This window comes from Populus alba, chromosome 16 (assembly GCF_005239225.2).
Source record: "Populus alba chromosome 16, ASM523922v2, whole genome shotgun sequence".
In the NCBI taxonomy this organism is placed as follows: Eukaryota; Viridiplantae; Streptophyta; class Magnoliopsida; order Malpighiales; family Salicaceae; genus Populus; species Populus alba.
The window spans coordinates 13626720-13648283 of record NC_133299.1 but is presented as its reverse complement, the minus strand read 5'-3'; the positions used below and the strand labels follow the sequence as shown (position 1 = coordinate 13648283).

General features: G+C 35.2%; 1 protein-coding gene across 1 annotated transcript; it reads right to left on the bottom strand.

The window, feature by feature from the left end:
- Positions 1 to 7630: 7630 nt before the first annotated feature.
- LOC118037519 (receptor-like protein 7) lies at positions 7631 to 11212 on the bottom strand. Its single transcript, XM_073405290.1, has one exon. The coding sequence runs from the start codon at positions 11181 to 11183 to the stop codon at positions 7974 to 7976; it is 3210 nt and encodes a 1069-aa protein (XP_073261391.1). The 5' UTR covers positions 11184 to 11212; the 3' UTR covers positions 7631 to 7973.
- Positions 11213 to 21564: the final 10352 nt, after the last annotated feature.

The window sequence follows — 21564 nt, the reverse complement described above, 5'->3', positions numbered from 1 at the left end:
CTTCTTCTTTTTTTTTTTTTTTTTAAAAACCTTCGGCTAATTAATTAGAATATGATGGATGATGATACGGAGGCTGAGGCCCATGGCAACGTGTAATTATTATTCTCTTAGAGTGTGTTGTTGGGTGTTTGAGACTTTTATTTTTAATTTAATATACTGTTATTAAAAATAAATTTTAAAAATAAAAAAATATTATTTTAATGTATTTTTAATTAAAAAAAATTTAAAAAACTAAATAAATGATGCAGGCAGCCTAACCAAATTGACTTTTAGGTAAGGAAGCAGTTAGTAATTGATAAGCTGATTCTTCTTCACCTTGAACAAAGGATATGGTGTTTGAATTTCGAACGTTGCTTGAGAATCAAAAGTGGTTTGGTGCTTTGCCACTCTTTCAGAGAGAGAGAGAGAGAGAGAGAGAGAGAGCAAAACAAAAAACCTAATCACGTGAAGTGAAAGCCATAAAGACCAAGCTGCCATAAAATATGATTTATTGTAGGACGCCCTACGGATTTTCTATTATTGCAGGTAGATTTCTTTATCACATTAGTAAAGGTTTATAAAAATATAATAAATATTATTTTTTAAAATTAATTTTTGATATTAACATATTAAAATCATTTAAATATATATAAAAGAACTAATTTTAAACAATAATAAATTTAAAAAAAAAAAACACAGTTTGAAACATCATTTCAATTTCCCGTAACGAATAATAAAAATTGCGTGTGAAACCGTCGACCAAAAAGGGCACCTTAAACCTAAATGGAGACTGAGTGAGGAGGTCCTTCTTGTCTGCACATACAATTTCATCCTCTTGGGTAGACTTTTTAGGTGACTTTGATAGGAGTTTTTGTTTTTTTCTTTAATTAGAACAAAAATTATCTAAATATCTTTTTAATTTTGCATTAGTTCTGTACATAATTATATTTTAATTTTTTAAATTTTTATATGCTAAAATAATATATATATATATATATATTTATTTATAAAGACATTTTTTATTTATTTTACATAAAAAAATTTATGTTACAATAATTTTAATCAAATATATATATTTTTTTAAAAAACTATAAAAATATTTTTTAAACCTGTTTTTTCTACACGCGAAAACCACTTCAATTCCAAACATACACGTTCATGTCATTATAATATGATACCGTCAATTTTACTTTAATCAATGTCAAATCAAAGGTAATTTATATTATTATTATTATTATTATTATTTATTAGTATTAGTATTAGTATTATAAAATGGACCCTTTTAGTTAAAAAAAAATCACATTTTAGCCCATAATCTAGAGCTATTTTATGTAGGTTTTCATTGTGTAAAATAACTTTTGTATCTCATATGCCTTTCCAACTTCAAATTCTTAACTCCTTCCTCGGTATTCAACGAGAAATTTATAAGAAATTAATATAAGATAATTGATCCTATTACCAAGTCAATAATTGTAGATTATTTTAGCACACAAGTGGAGTCATAATTCTTCCTCCGATGGCCCCATCTCAGGCCAATCTCCCCTTCATTGCCGTCGTAAATTGGTATTTGGAACCCATCGATGGTTTGATTAATTTCAGGACTTTTTTCTGGTATTGATGCCATTGGCAGTTTCCTTGACCCTTTAGCTAGCCAATAGCAAGCAGCAATGCACTTGGATCTTATGAAGGAGTGGAGACTGGACAAACATCATCGAGCCTGGCAATTTCAAGCGTGGAAACCAGCTCATTAAATGTGTGTTTTGGGCATCAATTAGGGTCTCTTTAAATTTGTTTTCTTGTGACGAGATCAACCACTACTATAATCTTTGGATTTATTATTGGAATCTTTTATTGATATTTATACTATTATTTTATTAGTAATTAATTTATTAATAAAATCATTGGCGGAAATGCTCAATCGGTAAATCTTTTATAGGTAATTTTTTTTGGTTGGTAATAAAAAATTATTATTACTAATAAATTTATTAACAAAAAAGACGTGAAAAAAAAATCTAATTTTTCAATCCGTTTGTAATTCCGTCTGTAATATTTAATTTAAAATTTTAATTTAATTAAGACTTTTTTTAAAATCATTAAATAACATCTATGACTTTTTAATCCATCAGTGATTTTGTTTGTAAAGAACAGTAATTAAGAGTGCAATTGAGAAGTGAACAGTTCTAGAGCTCTTTGAAAAATACCAACAAAATTTTTTGTTGGTGATTCCCTTTATAATTGACATGATAAACAGTGTTCACAGTTTACCAATGAATTTACCAACAGATTATACCAACAAAATAAATTTTATCAATAATTTTATTGATAAAAATAGCACGACATTGTTTTTTTTAATTTATTTCTTTTACTATAATTCCTTTAATAAATACCTAGAAAATATTTTTATCGGTCAAATCCATAGCAATTTACCAATAAAAATATTCCTAAAGAAAATAATTTGTTCAATCAGTCTCGCAAACATAGATCATCTACTCCATAGGAAGTACGGCATGCTCACATGAAGTGATCGATGGATTGGAATTCTACTGAAGTGGGAAATGGAGAATGGATAGAAAGAAAACCAGAAAAACGCTGCCAGTGGGACAGAAAACGGACCTTGAAGTTCACTTTTTTCTGCCACAATTAACCTGTTGAAGGTATCAATGAAAGTGATATCCATGCAAAAAAAAAATCCTCCTTCTAGAAGGGCTGTCAGTGCTCACTCTAATTAGTTTCTAGCTGTGAGCACTAAGGGAATAATCTTATCTGCACATAGAATCAAGCACGCATTGTCTTGCTGTAACTCGTCTTCACTCACAGATCATACATAATTTAGTGAAGAAACACAGAAGGTAGATCGACTGCAGGATGCAACGCTAGGAGGGATGGCATTTATCACTTTTGTAATTTGTTTTTTCTAGAAAAAAAAAAAAAAAAAACTTGATCGAATTTTCAACTGTTATCATGAAACATTGAAGCAGCAAGGCATGAAGGATCCATACATGGGGAAAACTTGTGAGCCTATAGGTTGGTGGGAAATCCACACACTAAAAACTGTTCTTTGCCCACAAGTCCATAGTTGCACTTTAATATCTGCAGAAATTCTGTCCTCCTGATTACTGAAAACGCCACCATCTTTGACCGGAACACTTGGAGGAAAAGGGAGGCTTAGTTATGGTGTTGGTCCCCGTCTTCTTGCACTATCTTCACCAGTCAAGAAGGCTCCTCTTCCTTTTCACACCTAACTCCTACCTGAAAATGATAAACAAAGCATTCCCAGCACAAAATTCCTGGCATATAGAACAAAAGTACAAGAAGAATAACGTTCAGAGGAAAGTAGATGGTAGATCGAAGCATTTCTTAATTACCAGTGTTTGTCTAAGAAGTAAACGCAGATGCAACAACATTTAATTACAAAAATAGCATAGGTTACTGTTTATAGATCCCACCAAATATTGCATTTAAAACGCATGGAAAAATAAAGTAGGTTGGAGCTGCTTCTTGCGGTTGCACCATACTGCACTGTTCAGTGGGTAGTGCAGCATGCTTTTATTGTCGTATTGTTTATTTTAGTGAATTTTTTTTTTGTTTGAAAAATCTGTGCAGTTAATTAATTTCACTCGCACTGTTCATGTGAACATGAATAATATTTTTTTTTTGTTTTTTTAAAAAATTAATTTAAGATAAATTAAATTTATTTGTACTGTAATCTTAATTTTATTCCTGATAATATTTTATCTAATTTTATTACACGCTCAAAAAATCATGAAAACTGTAGTTCTTGTCGAATGAATTTTGTATGTAATAGAATTGTAGATAATTTAATGGAACAATAAAAAAAATTTATATAAAGTATGATTTATTTTATGATATAACAATAATAATTAAATCTACAATATTTAAATTAAAAATCATAAATATTAATATATTTTTTAAAATTATTTTATAAACTCAATTTCAAAAACATTTTTAATCAAATAAAATAAATTCTTAATAAAAATACAAAGAAGAATAACATTCAGAGGAAAGTAGACGGTAGATTGAAGCATTTCTTGCTGGATGAGACCAGTGGGCTGTCTCAAAATTCCTTGTAATTGAATAACACCTACAGTGGGCTGTCTATCAGCCGCTTCTAAACTAGGCAGCAGCTCCAATTAAACCGATCTTCGGCTTCAGCTCCTTCTTCTATATTAAACTTACCGGTACCTAGCCGGCCCGCATGGTGGCCCCACAAGCCCTCTGTAATGTATCCCTCATTCCTTCTCGTGGCTCTCATCGAAATAAAGCAATTCAATTAGAAGGCAGTTAAAAAACTAAAAAAACTGATTAAATTAAAAAAAATTAGAATAAAAATAATTAAAAAAAACGAATTTATAAAAAAAAATTAGTTAGAATTTAAAAAAAAACTAATCGATCGGTTTTGGTTTATAAGCCGACCAAATCAAATTCAAATAAAAAAAACTGGAAAAACAATCGAGCCAAGCTGGAAAAAAATCAAATTTGAACAGTTTTTGTTTTAAAAAACCGAACCGAAACCGGTCGATTTGAACCGGTTTCGATTCATTTTTTTAATAAATAATTTTAGTTTGATTATTTTTTTTTATGAAAACCAAACCGAATTGAAAATAAAAAAACCGAGCTAAACCGGTTTGAACCGGTTTTTTGTTCTAAAAAACCAAACCTAAACAGGTCGGTTTGAACTGGTTTCAGTTTGGTTTTTTTTGAAATAATTTTAATTTATTATTATTATTATATATATATATTATATATATATAAAAACCAAACCAATAATAACATTAGGAGAAACTATAACCAATCCAGGTATTTGAAGTTACGAAGATGCGGCTGGAGCGCATATTGTGTTCTCGGGCAAGAAAGAATTGGAAACGAGGCAGTAATTGAAATAGTTGCTGCCCAGTCACGCAATTATGGGCCACGGAATTTGGAGAAATATAATGTCCTAACAGCCAGTAGAAATCTAGAGAATGCAGGCCCAGCTACACCATAACCCCATCCATATCCACAAAATCATTCGATCCACATCCCACTTTGTTGGGATAATATTGTTTCTCACATGCTATATACAGAATCATATTTCTGGACTTTCATAGTGATTTTTTTTTTTTTTTTGGTATTCAAAGTTTTTTTTCCTCCTCAATCCAGTCTTCTTGTGGTCAATTAACTCTTATTTGTTGAGCAAGGGAAAAATTAAAAAATAAGAGACCAAAGTGAAAACAATAGCAAAACTTGTTGGCACCTATAAAGTTTTTGTGAAAAAATGATTTGATCCTTAAACTTTTCAATCATTATCTTTCCAGTCCCTTTGTTTTTTGAGATTTTAATTTTAGTCTAGAACTTGATTTTCTTCATGTTTAGTTCTTAATTTGAGAGGAGAGAGAGAGGGAATTACTGAATTCTAGCAATAAAAATAGAAAAAATTTGACTGATACCGATTTAAACCATGAATAAAAGTTAATATTAGTATTAATGAGTTTTGTTTGATAAGGAGAGTTACACCTAGCTCTTTTTTTTTTTTTTTATCTAAAGAAATTATAGATATGAGCTTAAGAATGGTTTTTAATTTTAAATTGATTTTGAATTTTTATGTGATTATTTGAGTAATTTAAGTCCATAGATAAGTTTTCGAACCAACTCCGACATTCACTTTCCCTTGTTTGTTTTTTTTAGCATAAGAAATCTACTCCGACATTTATGTGTTCCTTTTTTGAACTGCCAACTTTCTATTATGATAATAGCCATTGACTCGTTATTGGTTCAAAAACTAACTTTAGTTCAGGGATGCTAATGAAAACAAAAAAACACTAATTAAATATATTTTTTATGTCCCAGCTTTTAATTAAAATGTTCACTAAATAACATGTTCTTTTTTCTCAATAAATTTACACATATAAGTTTGGTCTAAGAGTTTTATATTCAATATTTTTCTTTTTATTAAATTCAAGTGCCAATGATTTGCAATATAACGAGGAAGGAATTGTTACTTTTATTGTGTATCTCAAGATCTTTTCAATTTTTTCCCCCGAAAATATAGTAAGCCTTGGACTATATAATAAAAGTAGCTCTCTTACTTTACATAATAATAGTAAAGTAAATTGAAGTTATTAAAGTCAAACTTTTAGTAATTCTAAATCAATGAGATTCTATTCCAATCACGGGCACATTTTAGTAAATTTCACTTTCATAGATCTCAAAAATCAAAACTCATAATGCATAAGTTTTGATATCCGGCAACACACAAAAAAAAAAAAAAAAAAACCTTTATGAACTTAAAGATAGTAAATTTATCTTTATGTCTACTATTGGATAAAAAAATATACAAATGAGCTTGGATTAGGTCTTTTGGTCTTGAATTTGAAATCTAAAAAAAAATAGGTTTTTTAGACTCATATATATTAAGTGAAGGTCCATGAACAAAAAGCTTCCTTTTTTTTCTTTTTTCTTTTCAATTCATCCCTCTTTCTTTTTAGTTTTCTTTTCACCGCCCTTCTTTTTTTTCAGTTTCAATTTTATCCTCAGACTTTTTTAACAGTCTTTTGAGTTGCTTTTAAACTATCCAAGTCAACTAGATTATATCAAAATAATTTTAAATTTGAACTAGACAAGAAATTGAATCTAGAAGTTTTTTATGTTAATTTCATCTTTTTTTTTTTAAATTTCATTCTTAATTTTATTTACTGGTTAGCAAACTTACATTTGAATCAACCAAGTCGACTGGATCACATTAGGGTAACTTCTATATAGTTTAATTTTAAACTAACATCGACAAAATGTTGGGTTGGGAGGTTTTTTAATGTCAATTTTTTTTTTAATTTCTTCCTCATATATTTTTATTTTATTATTATTTATTCAGGTTGTCTTTGAACTAACAAAGTGAATTGGATTACATTGAAGCACTTCCACTCGATTTAATTTTAAAAACAAACTAGGTATAAAGTCGAGTCAGGAGATTTCATGGTTGACCCATTAAATTGTTTTAGTAGTAATATCATTTAATTCTCAATGATCTAAATATATTTTGTTATATTTTTTTTTTAAAAAAATTAATTCTACCCATAGCATAGGACGTGCCTGTAAACTAGTTTGAAACTAAAAGGATGGAAGCCAGAATGGATGAAGAGAGCACGAATATTAGACAGTAGAGAGACTAGAAGGCTCAATCCGGAGGTGAAAATTTGTGAAAGACTAGTCGATGATAGGCTTTAAATCTGTAGAAATTTTGTGCTCTTGAACCAAAATCATTGATCATAAAATTTAAGAAAAAGGGAGACTTTAGTTATGATGGGTCTTCTTGCACTGTCTTCACACAAGCACCAGTCAACAAGTCTTTTTTTCCTTCTTCAACTCTATAATAATCCTTTAAATAAATTCACGCACCTCCTAACCGAACATGATCCTACTTTTCAAAAAAAAAAAAAAAAAGTTATTAAATCTAAAATAAAATAAATAGATTATTTGTTGTGATTTTTTTTTTTTTATGATAAAGCATGCAAGTATAATTTATTCTTGAGAAATTTTGCCATATGTAAATTAAAATAAAATTATATTCTTGAAATAAAGAGTATTTTTATTGCTGTTGCTGTGGAGGGAAATCGATTTGTTTAATTTTAAAAAAACATTTGCATGTAGATCACAATGCAAAATATTAAAAATTACTAAATTACAATGTCCATAACCATAGGATTTTGTATTTCAAAGCAGGCCCAGGCTACAACATATTATTACAGAGTCACAAAAACGAAGCAAACAAAAGAAACTGTCGCATTTATCCAATAACTGCGAGGTCCCTTGGACGAATAATTGATGACCTTCAATTGGTGGTCAAAGAGAATAAAAACTGAAGTTGTAACTAAACTTCTTATTGCAAATGTCAACAAACTGGAAACAAAACAAAAAATATAGCAGGATATAAAACAGAAGCCATAGGAAATATTAATTGCAAATGCTCTCACCACGCGCCTTGATCTTCTTCACCAATGTCACTGCCTTCTTCTGTTTCTTTGAGCTCTTCTGCCAAGATTCTTGCTTCTTTTTTCTAGTTGAGGGAAGATTCTGAAAATTACACGATTAACATGTGTGTAGTACCATGTTCTCCATCTCTTGCAGAACACAAGAGGTAGAATAGCAATTCCCAGCCCGAAGATAAATCCCAATAAGAAATTCCAGTCAATCACTATACCAGAATTTGATCCATTGGTATTGTAGCATGCTGAACTTGATGTATTGGAGCATGCTGGTGTAGAATTTGATCCTTTGGTATTGGAGCATGGATTTAATGGAAACCCGCATAATCCTTGGTTACCTTCAAAGGAATCGGACGAGAACGTCCCGAATTGATTGCCTGTTGGGATCCGACCCACTAGCCTGTTATATGAGAGATTCAGGACTGAAAGGAATGTCAGGCTTACTAGCTGTGGTGGGATTTGTCCAGACAATTGGTTAGATGAGAGGTCTAAGGACTCGAGCTCTGACAGGCTGCCTAAAGATGATGGAATTTGGCCCGTGAGCACATTATGTGACAAGTTGAGAACATAGAGGGCATTGAACTGTCCTATGACATCTGATATTGGCCCTTCAAAGTTGTTGCTTGAAAAGTCAGCAGAGGTAAAGACAGTTAATATCTTCACCAGCTCCAGCTCGAGACCCTTGAGTGTGACTGTTATTGAATCTTGATAATACAGTCCATTCGTCAGCTTCAGGGGATCATATCTTATGTGCTCAAGGTTTCTGTTTCCACCTTCCATCATTCCTTCCCAAGTTTTCAAGAAAATATCTGGTACATTTCCTCTGAAATGGTTGTAAGCTACGTCGACAATCTGAAGCCTTGGCCAAGTGCCTTTGATTTGTGGACATCCAATAAGCCCGGAGAACATGTTGTTTCGCAGAACAAGGACACGAAAACTCGATATGCTCTTAAGAAGACACGGGAAGCTGTCATTGATTTGATTGTTCCCAAGGTCTAAGACTTCTAACATAGCGCAATTGGCCAGAGATTTTGGAACCTGCCCATGCAAGTTGTTTACACTCAGGTCCAGAGTCTTCAATTCACAGCTTCTTGGAAATTTATCAGGAATAATGCCATCGAAGTTGTTTCTCCTTAAATTTAGAACACGAAGAGTCTTAATCCTCTCAATTAAACATGATGGTATTGCTCCACTCAAACTGTTGTTAGACAAGTCAAGAACTTGTAGCCATTCGGTATTGCATATCGATCGCGGTATTGCTCCGGTAAGGTGATTATTTGAAAGGGAGAAGAAAAGGGTAAAGTTGAAGTAATTACCAATATTAGGGGGGATGAAAGAAGAAAAATTATTGCTTGAGTAATCCACATAGGTAATATATGATGGAGGAACTGGAATGCTCCCTTGGAGCTGGTTGTGATGCAGGTCTACGACGCTAAGACCAGGAAGAGACAAAGGTCTTTCTAGATCAACCAGGAGATTGCGTGAAAGATTCAGATATTGAAGAAGACCTAGTTCTGAAATCCAACCAGGTACTGGCCCAGTAATTTGGTTGTCTGAAAGATCTAAATGGAAGAGTTTTGATTGGTTCCTTAGATCTGGAAACATTCCCAGGTCGCAAGAAGCCAATCTTAGATTCTTGATTTGGGGAAGGGAAGACATGTCGCCACTTACTGTCAAGTTGTTGTACGAGAGGCCAAGTGTGGTGAGACTGGGAAGTTTCTGAATCCAATGTAATTCCACCGTGCCATTGAGCTTATTGAATGAAAGTTCAAGGACATTGAGTTTTGCAAGATCAAAGACATAACTGGGAATAGAACCTTCTAACTTGTTGCTGCTCAAATCCAGGGTATCCAAAAGAGAGGAAGACACGTTTGGAAACTCAGGAATCTGTCCCCCAAATCTGTTATTGGAAAGCTGTATCCTCTGCAGCGACGGGATTGCAAACAACGATGAGGGGATGCTCCCGCTGAATACATTGTACCCTAAATCAACATAGGTGAGGCTTCGAAGGCCTTCCCAGTGACTGGATGGAATCTCACCTGTTAGTTGATTGCGAGAGACATCTACATAGGTGAGATTCTTGGACTTGCGGAATGATGGGAGTGTGCCTGTGAACTTGTTGGATGAAAAGTCCAGATAAAACAGCTGGGTGAGATTAGCCATTGAATTTGGAATTGGTCCCGTGAAGTTGTTACCCGCTTCCGCTAGCTCTATTCTGGATAGTTTCTGGAGTCCACCAATGGACTGTGGTAGTGTTCCCGAAAAATTTGTGTTACTGAGCAGAAGGGTCCGAAGAGAGAGATTCTGATGGAACTCCGGGAAAGAACCCTGAAGGAACTCGTTGTATGACAAGTCAAGGATCTCTAGTGATGGTACCTGGAATATAGCTTGTGGAAATATACCGTTCAACTGGCAAGAGCTGAGCTGCAAGGCAGTCAATTTCGAGTAATTTGCAAGGAATTCTGGAACTGGAGCAGACAAATTATTACCGCTCAAACGAATTATTGAAAGAGACTGAAGCTTTGCAAGGGAAGCATCAAGAGGACCCGAGAGATAGCAGTAGGACATGCTCAGCACTTTCAGATTAGGCAGTGAAGATGATACGGCCTTGCACCAGTCATTGCCGTGTGCTGATATATTAACACCATCAAGAAGGAGCTCTGTTAGCTGTGTGAGATTTTGAACCAATGTTGCAAAATTAGGCTTCTCGAGTTTCAGTGGAGGACCTACAAGGAAGGGATTGGTTGACAAATCAAGACTAACCAACCTTGTCAGCTTTAAGATCTCAATTGGAATCTGGCCTGTAAAGCCAGCACTGGACAAATTCAATGAAATCAAATCCGTGAGGTTGGCAAACCCGACTGGCAGAGCTGAGCTGAAGCTGTTGGAAGACAAGTCTAGACTCTGAAGAAATTGAAGTCTGAAAAGCCCGCTTGAATCGTCAAGTCCACCGGTGATTGATTCATTGCTCAAGTCGAGGCCGATAACACGATCAAGCCCACCAATATCGCAGCTTATACCTCTCCACTCGCAGCAATCCGAGCTGGGATTCCACGTCACCAGGTTGGTGGACATAGATTGATTGAATACGAGGGTGTTCTTTAATTGGAGCAGCAAAGATTGCTGATCGCTCTGGCATCTGCCAGAAACCAGACCCGTGTTGATGCCGGAGAGCATCGTTAGAAGGGGCATGAAGAAAAACAAAGTAAAGAGAGGAATTTTCATTGTCAAGTGAATTGTTTGACACAAATCAATTACAGGTCATCAAGTCGTTAACATCTTTGATAATTATGTAGGTACATAATTATCATAGATGTTAAAGACTTTTTCTATAGATGTTAAAGACTTTTTCTTGTAGATGACATTTAAACGCGTTGACTTGGGCTAAAATGTTGAAAGTTAGGCAATAATTAAAATATTGCCCTAGCAACATACACAGAACTAATCAGACATTCACTTTCCCTTCATTTCTTTTTTTAGCATAAGAAATCTACTCCGCCATTTATGTGTTTCTTTAACTTCTTATTATGATAAAAGCCATGGACTCATTATTGGTTCAAAAACTAACTTTACTTCAGGGATGCTAATGAAAACAAGAAAAACACTAATTAAATATATTTTTTATGTCCCAGCTTTTAATTAAAATGTTCACTAAATTTACACATATAAGTTTGTTCTAAGAGTTTTATATTCAATATTTTTCTTTTTATTAAATTCAAGTGCGCCAATGATTTGCAATATAACGAGGAAGGAATTGTTACTTTTATTGTGTATCTCAAGATCTTTTTAATTTTTTTTCCCCGAAAATATGGAAGCCTTGGACTATATAATAAAAGTAGCTCTCTTACTTTACATAATAATAGTAAAGTAAATTGAAGTTATTAAAGTCAAACTTGTTACACTGAAGATTTTTTTTTTTTAATTCTAAATCAATGAGATTCTATTCCAATCACGGGCACATTTTTGTAAATTTCACTTTCATAGATCTCAAAAATCAAAACTCATAATGCATAAGTTTTGATATCCGGTAACACACACAAAAAAAAAAAACCTTTATGAACTTAAAGATAGTAAATTTATCCTTATGATTGGGTCTTTTGATCTTGAATTTGAAATCTAAAAAAATGGGTTTTTTAGACTCGTATATATAAATTGAAGGTCCATAAACAAAAAGCTTCCCTTTTTTATTTTTTCTTTTTTCAATTCATCCCTCTCTCTTTTTAGTTTTCTTTTCATCTTTTCATCCCCCCCTCCCTTTTTTCAATTTCAATTTTACCATTGAATTTTTTTTACAGCCTTTTAAGTTGTTTTTAAACTATCTAAGTTAACTAGATCATATCAAGATAACATTCTATGTGATTTAATTTTAAATTCGGACTAGATAAAAAATTGAATCTTGAGATTTTTTCTGTTAATTTCATCCTGAAATTTTTTTACTGGTTAGTGAAGTTACCTTTTGATTGACCAAGTTGATTGGATCATGTTGGGGTAATTTCCATACAATTTAATTTTAAATTAACATTGGTAAAGTGTTGAGTTGGGAAGTTTTTTAATGTCAATTTTTTTCTTTTCAATTTCATCCTTTTATATATAAACACACACACACCATTCAGTCAAGCTGCCTTTGAACTAACAAAGTTGATTAGGTCACATTGAAGCACTTTCACTCGATTTAATTCTAAAAATAAACTAGGTAAAGAGTTGAGTAAAGAAGTTTCAAGGTTGACCCACTAAATCGTGTTTAGTAGTAATATCATATAATTCTCAATGATCTAAATATATATATTTTTTTTTTAAAATAATTCTACCCATAGCATTGGACGTGCCTGTAAACTAGTTTGAAACTGGAAGGATAGAAGCCAGAATGGATAAAGAGAGCACGAATATTAGATAGCAGAGAGACTTGAAGGAACACTAGTCGATGATAGGCTTGAAATCTGTAGAAATTTTGTGCTCTTGAGCCCTCCTGCACTGTCTTGAGTGTCTTCACAGAAGCACCAGTCAACAAGCCATTTTTTCCTTCTACAACTCTATAATAGTCCTTTAAATAAACTCACGTACCTCCTAACCGAACATGATCCTACTTTTCAAAAAAAATAAAAATTATTAAATTCAAAATACATGTAAAATAAATAAATTATTTTTTGTGATTTTTTTTATATGATAAAGCATGCAAGTATAATTTATTCTTGAGAAATTTTGCCATATGTAAATTAAAATAAAATTATATTCTTGAAATAAAGAGTATTTTTATTGCTGTTTCTGTGGAAGGAAATCAATTTGTTTAATATTAAAAAAACATTTGCATGCAGATCACAATGCAAAATATTAAAAACTACCAAATTACAATGTCCATAACCATAGGATTTTGTATTTCAAAGCAGGCCCAGGCTACAACATATTATTACAGAGTCACAAAAACGAAGCAAACAAAAGAAACTGTCGCATTTATCCAATAACTGCGAGGTCCCTTGGACGAATAATTGATGACCTTCAATTGGTGGACAAAGAGAATAAAAACTGAAGTTGTAACTAAACTTCTTATTGCAAATGTCAACAAACTGGAAACAAAACAAAACATATAGCAGGATATAAAACAGAAGCCATAGGAAATATTAATTGCAAATGCTCTCACTGATGGAAGAAATATTTTACACAATGTTCTGTCATTCTTATTAATCAATTAAGCTATACATATATAGATTTACAAGAAACGATCAAAGCCTAAATACAGGGAAGGATAAGTTACAAGAACAAAGATAAGTGCTGTTGCTGAATACAAGGAAATTCAAATATGGAAGACTTGATCTTCAGCTTGATAATGTCGATCTTCAGAAGACTTGATCTTCAGCTGGATAATGTTGATCTTCATTCTAATATGCCCCCTCAAGATAGGCCACGACTAGAGAGGCCAATCTTGCTCCGTAAATCTTGAAAGCGAGAACGAGGAAGAGGTTTTGTGAGCAGATCAGCAAGCTGATCTGCTGAGGAGACGTGAGCCACACGTAGAGCACCAGTTTGCACTTGATCACGTATGAAGTGATAGTCAATGGCTACATGCTTCATCCTTGAATGAAATACCGGATTGGAGCTTAGTTGTGTGGCTCCTATATTATCACAGTAGATGACAGGAGTGTGAAGCAAGGTAATGCAAAGTTCTGAGAGCAGTGAACGAATCCAGCACAATTCAGCTGCAGTAGCAGCAACTGATCTGTATTCTGCTTCAGTAGATGATCTGGCTACAGTTTGTTGTTTCTTGGAGCTCCAAGAAATGAGATTGTTGCCAAGATAGACAAGGTGGGCACTAGTGGAAGTGTAGTCATCTTTGTTACCTGCCCAGTCAGCATCTGAGAAGGCTTGAAGAGAGTCTGAGAAGGCATGCAGGGCGAGTGGAGAATTTCGTTTAAGAAGAAGTCCTTCATGGGATGAGCCACTTAGATAACGCAAAATTCGTTTAACACAATTCCAGTGCTCATCAGTTGGGGCGTGCATGAACTGAGACATTCGGTTGACAGCAAAAGAAATATCTGGACGTGTGAGAGACAAGTATTGAAGACTGCCTACAACTGTTCTGTACTCTGTTGGATCTGATAGAATTGTTCCTGCTGATAATGTAAGTGAAGAGGAGTCTGTGGGCAGTGGAGTAAGAACAGGTTTAGACATGTCCATATGTGTTTTAGCAAGTAGCTCCTTGATATAGCGACGTTGAGACAGAAGAATGCCTTGACTTTGAGGAATGACTTCTACACCAAGGAAGTAGGAAAGGTTGCCAAGATCTTTGAGGGAGAACCTGTGTGCTAAACAATCAACAAACTGTGACACAAGATCTGAATTATTACCCGTTAGGATAATATCATCTACATATACTAAAAGATATAACAACTTTGTGCCAGTTTGCAGAATGAAGAGAGAAGTATCAGAGTGTGAATTTCTGAAACCAGATTCCATGAGAAATTTACGTAACTCTTGATACCAAGCCCTTGGAGCTTGTTTGAGTCCGTAGATAGCCTTATGAAGTTTACACACATGAGTGGGATGATCGGAGTCAATGAAGCCTGGCGGCTGAGCCATGTAGACTGTTTCTGTCAAGGTACCTTGGAGAAATGCATTGTTAATGTCTAATTGTCGAAGAGACCAACCATTGGCAACGGCAACACTGAGCACAAGACGAATAGTGGTTGGCTTAATTACTGGACTGAATGTCTCTAGATAATCCACACCTGGTCGTTGATGAAAGCCCTTGGCTACAAGCCGGGCCTTGAATCTGTCAATTGAGCCATCAGGATGGCGTTTGATGCGAAAAATCCATTTGCAGCCTACAAGGTTTGTAGCAAGAGATGGAGAAACAAGTTCCCATGTTCCATTGCGAACAAGAGCATTGTATTCTTCTGACATAGCAGTTCTCCAGTTGGAATTTTTAAGTGCCTGGGCAACAGTGGTGGGTTCTGAAGTAGGTGATGAAATGACTTGTGTATGAAGGTTTAGTTTCTGAATTGGTTTGAGGATATTATTTTTGGCACGGGTAGTCATGGAGTGACAGGGAGGTGGTGGGGAGGCTGGGTGTGTAACAGAGGAGGGTGGTATTGGAGATGCAGCAGATATGGGTGGGATTGAAGTAGCAGCAGCAGGAGGCAATTCTGGAGCAGTGATGACTGGAGTGTAAGAAGACAGCTGAGATGGAAGAGGAACTGAGACTTTAATAACTGGGGGTAACCATGACACTGCAGTGGTTGAATTGGGGCGTGGAAGTGTGCTGTGAAGATGAGTATAAGGAAAAACAGATTCAACAAACTGGACATGACGAGAAATAAAAGTTTTTGAAGTAGATGGTTCAAAACAAAGATATGCATGCTGTGATAATGAGTATCCAAGAAAAACACAGGGTTTGGATTTAGGTTCTAATTTGTGGGACGAATATGGACGAATCCATGGATAGCATAGGCAACCGAAACTTTTTAACTTGGAATAGTTGGGTGCTGTGTTGAAAATTAATTCAAATGGACTAGAGAGATTGAGAGATGTGGTAGGCATCCTATTAATAAGATACACAGCAGCACTAAATGCATGATTCCAGAATGTTAATGGAAGGGATGCATGTGAGAGTAGCGTGAGTCCAGTCTCAACAATGTGACGGTGCCTGCGTTCAGAATAGCCATTCAATTCTGGGGTATGAGGTGGTGTGGTCATATGAGTGATCCCTGCTGTAGAGAGAAAATTTCGAAGGCTAAGAAACTCCCCCCCATTATCAGTGTAGAGAGTGACTATACTGTGCTTGAAATAATTCTCAACAATGGCTTTATATCGTGTAAAAACATCATGAACATCAGATTTTCGTTTAAGGGGATAAAACCAGACATATTTGGTGAAATGATCAACAAATATGACATAGTATTTAAAACCTGCAGAAGACACAATTGGAGAAGTCCAAACATCGAAGAAAACAATTTGCAATGGATGTGTAGAGACAAGAGTGGAAGTAGAGAATGGCAACTTATGACTTTTATTGCAAAGGCAGGCATTACAGGAGAAATCAGAAGTGATAGATGCAGATGATGCTAAATGAGAATGAGTGAGAACATGTTTTAAAATAGGAAATGCTGGATGTCCTAAGCGACTATGCCAGATTGCAGATGTGGTTTTGGTAGTAGAGAAGGCGAGAAGTGGGGGAGATTGTGGTTTTGAAGCCGGCCATTCATACACTCCATCCTTAACACTGCCTTGAAAGAGAATTGCCCCCGTTTGAAGATCCTTCACAAAGAACAGAGAAGGTAAGAATTCGACAGAAACATTATTAGTGACACAAAACTGATAAACAGAAATCAAGTTTCTTTGCATAGGTGGTACACATAGAACATTAGACAATGTAAAAGATGATGTAGGAGAGGATAGATGTGTAGAACCGGTGTGTGTAATTGGAAGATTGGTTTCATCGCCTATCATCACATCATCTGATCCACTGTAAGGAGAGTGCAGGGATAAATTTTCCAAATCTGCTGTTACATGGTGAGAGGCACCACTGTCAAGTAACCATGTAGGAGAGGTTGATGAGTTGTTGGCAACAAAGTTAACTCGTGGCTGCCAAGAAGAAGAAGAGTGTTGGGAGGCTGAAGATTCAGTATTTGTGGCATTTGTTGGAACTAGCTGAAATGATGGGCAGCGTTTGGCTGTATGACCCTGAATGCCACATATTTGGCAGAAGCCTTGATATGGGCGCTGAGGAGGACGAGCAGGTCGATAATTAGGACGATTGAATGTAGGCCTGAAAGTACTGGGAGGAGAAGAACGCCAGAAATGAGAATTAGCAGATGATGGAGAAGGAGGGCGAAAGTTGAAGGATGAACGAGTATTACGCCATGTAGGAGAACTCTTTTGTGTAAGATTGGCAGTAATGGGAAGGGGTGTTGCATGGGAGGATGACATGGCTTCAAAAGAAAGAAGCTTTTCATGCAGTTCATCAAATGAAATAGAAGTATCACGTGCTTGAACTGCACGAACAAGCTCTTTATAGTCATCATCAAGACCATCCAAGATTGTATCAGTGAGGTCTTCGGGATCCATGGGTGCACCTAATATAGCCAGTTCATCAGCAGTGGCTTTGACAGAGTGAAGAAATTCAGTAATAGATTGAGATCCTTTGGATGGATGTTTGAGCTGGTTTTTAATTTGCTTGATACGACCACGTGAAGGTTTAGCATACGTGTTGGCCAAGATATTCCAAGCTTCTTGAGCAGTATTTGCACAAGCAATGAAAGGAATGATCGTGGGAGAAAGAGATCCTATCAAGGCATTAAGCAGAAGCTTATCCTGACGAATCCAAAACTTATGAGAGGGATTTGTTATTGTGACATTGTCTACAATAACAGGATTGGGAGGGCAGGGAGTGGATCCATCGATGTATCCAATAAGATCATATCCAATGAATAAGGTTTCAAACTGAAGTTTCCAGGAAAGGTAGTTTGTGGATGTGAGTTTGAGAGGTGTTTGTGCAGTGGTATTTATTGTTATAAGAGAAACTTCTTGGTGAGAAAGGCTGGAAGAAGAGAAGGTAGTTGCTGAGTCGATTTGTGTTGTCATGTTTTTGTGTTGAATCAAAGAATCGATAGTTTGTAACAGAAGAAAGAAGAGCTAATGAAGAATAGACTTAAGCAGCTCTGATACCATGATGTAAGAAATATTTTACACAATGTTCTGTCATTCTTATTAATCAATTAAGCTATACATATATAGATTTACAAGAAACGATCAAAGCCTAAATACAGGGAAGGATAAGTTACAAGAACAAAGATAAGTGTTGTTGCTGAATACAAGGAAATTCAAATATGGAAGACTTGATCTTCAGCTTGATAATGTCGATCTTCAGAAGACTTGATCTTCAGCTGGATAATGTTGATCTTCATTCTAATACTCACCACGCGCCTTGATCTTCTTCACCAATGTCACTGCCTTCTTCTGTTTCTTTGAGCTCTTCTGCCAAGATTCTTGCTTCTTTTATCTAGTTGAGGGAAGATTCTGAAAATTACACGATTAACATGTGTGTAGTACCATGTTCTCCATCTCTTGCAGAACATAAGAGGTAGAATAATAATTCCCAGCCCGAAGATGAATCCGAATTCAACACTTAAGAAGTTCCAGTCAATCTCTATACCAGAATTTGATCCATTGGTATTGTAGCATGCTGAACTTGATGTATTGGAGCATGCTGGTGTAGAATTTGATCCTTTGGTATTGGAGCATGGATTTAATGGAAACCCGCATAATCCTTGGTTACCTTCAAAGAAATCGGAAGAGAACGTCCCGAATTGATTGCCTGTTGGGATCCGACCCACTAGCCTGTTATATGAGAGATTCAGGACTGAAAGGAATGTCAGGCTTACTAGCTGTGGTGGGATTTGTCCAGACAATTGGTTAGATGAGAGGTCTAAGGACTCGAGCTGTGACAGGTTGCCTAAAGATGATGGAATTTGGCCAGTGAGAGCATTGTGAGACAAGTTGAGAACATAGAGGGCATTGAACTGTCCTATGGCATCTGGTATTGGCCCTTCAAAGTTGTTGCTTGAAAAGTCAGCAGAGGTAAAGACAGTTAATATCTTCACCAGCTCCAACTCGAGACCCTTTACTGTGACCGTAATTGAATCTTGATAATACAGTCCATTCGTCTGCTCCTCATATCTTATGTACTCAAGGTTTCTGTTTCCACCTTCCATCATTCCTTCCCACGTTTTCAAGAAAATATCAGGTAGATTTCCTCTGAAATTGTTGTAAGCAAGGTCGACAATCTGAAGCCTTGGCCAAGTGCCTTTGATTTGTGGACATCCAATAAGCCCCGAGAACATGTTGTTTCGCAGAACAAGGACACGAAAACTCGATATGCTCTTAAGAAGACACGGGAAGCTGTCATTGATTTGATTGTTCCCAAGGTCTAAGACCTCTAACATAGCGCAATTGGCCAGAGATTTTGGAACCTGCCCTTGCAAGTTGTTTCCACTCAGGTCCAGAGTCTTCAATTCACAGCTTCTTGGAAATTTATCAGGAATAATGCCACCGAAGTTGTTTCTCCTTAAATTTAGAGCACGAAGAGTCTTAATCTTATCAATTAAACAGGATGGTATTGCTCCACTCAAACTGTTGTTAGACAAGTCAAGAACTTGTAGCGATTCGGAATTGCACATCGATTGCGGTATTGCTCCGGTAAGGTGATTATTTGAGAGGGAGAAGAAAAGGGTAAAGGTGAAGTAATTACCGATGTTAGGGGGGATGAAGGAAGAAAAATTATTGCTTGAGTAATCCACATAGGTAATAAATGATGGAGGAACTGGAATGCTCCCCTGGAGCTGGTTATGATGCAGGTCTAAGATGCTAAGACCAGGAAGAGACAAAGGTCTTTCTAGATCAACCAGGAGATTGCGTGAAAGATTCAGATATTGAAGAAGACCTATTTCTGAAATCCAACCAGGTACCGGCCCAGTAATTTGGTTGTCTGAAAGATCTAAATGGAAGAGTTTTGATTGGTTCCTTAGATCTGGAAACATTCCCAGGTCGCAAGAAGCCAATCTTAGTTTCTTGATTTGGGGAAGGGAAGACATGTTGGAATTGCCGCCACTTGCATAAACTGTCAAGTTGTTGTACGAGAGGCCAAGTGTGGTGAGACTGGGAAGTTTCTGAATCCAATGTAATTGCAACGTGCCATTGAGCTTATTGGATGAAAGTTCAAGGACATTGAGTTTTGCAAGACCAAAGACAGAACTGGGAATAGGACCTTCTAAGTTGTTGCTGCTCAAATCCAGGATATCCAAAAGAGAGGAAGACACGTTTGGAAACTCAGGAATCTGTCCCCCAAATCTGTTGTTGGAAAGCTGTAACTTCTGCAGCGACGGGATTGCAAACAACGATGAGGGGGTGCTCCCGGTGAATGCATTGTACCCTAAATCAACATGGGTGAGGCTTCGAAGGCCTTCCCAGTGACTGGATGGAATCTCACCCTTTAGTTGATTGCTCAGGTCGAGGCCGATAACACGATCAAGCCCGCCAATATCGCAGCTTATACCTTTCCACTCGCAGCAATCTGAGCCGGGATTCCATGTCACCAGTTTGGTGGAATTAGATTCATCGAACACGAAAGTGTTCTTTAATTGGAGCAACAAAGATTGCTGATCGCTCTGGCATCTGCCAGAAACCAGACCTGTGTTGATGCAGGAGAGCATCGTTAGAAGGGGCATGAAGAAAAACAAAGTAAAGAGAGGAATTTTCATTGTCAAGTGGATTGTTTGCATGGATGAAGTTTCTCTCTTTTGCGTGGTACCGTACTTTAAAACATGCAGTAAATGATTCTATTTGGCTGTGATTTTCGCTTGACTTGAAGACTTTTCAATGCATTCTTTTTTGGGCCGAGAAAAATTGAGGCCCGTATGGTTTCAATTCTGGCAGTTTCTACGAACACGGTGTTTTTTTAAAATTTAAAATTATTTTTTTAATATTTTAAAATTATATTAATATATTGATATCAAAAATAATTTTTAAAAAATAAAAAAATTTATTATTTTAAATATATTTTAAAAAATATATATATTTAAACTACAACCACTATAAATACCTCTTTTAATTAGTTGGTATGGATTTAAAAGTGTGTTTTGTATTGCGGTAGCTTTTGTGGTTGTAGTTTGAAAAAAGTTGTTTTATAAAAAGTATTTTTAGTTGAGGTTGGTTTGAAAAAATAGGTGTTTGGTTAAAACTGTGGTTGAAATTTAGGTTGAAGAAAAAGTAGTTTAATGTGTTTGGTTAAAAAAATGCTTTTCAAATTGAGGTTATAAAATAATTAAAATATATATATATATATATATATATATATATATATATATATATATATATATATATATATTAATACTAATGATTTTTAATTTAAATATTGTAAATTTAATTACTGTTATTACATCATAAAATAAATAATATTGATATCAAATTTTTTTTATTATTCTATTAAACTATGTGCAATGTCATCACATATGAGATCTATCCAATAAGGACTATATTTTTCATGGTTTCTTAAGCGCGCAACAACAAAAATTGAATCTTTTGTTACGTCATCAAGTGATCTCCTTCTAATTTTTTG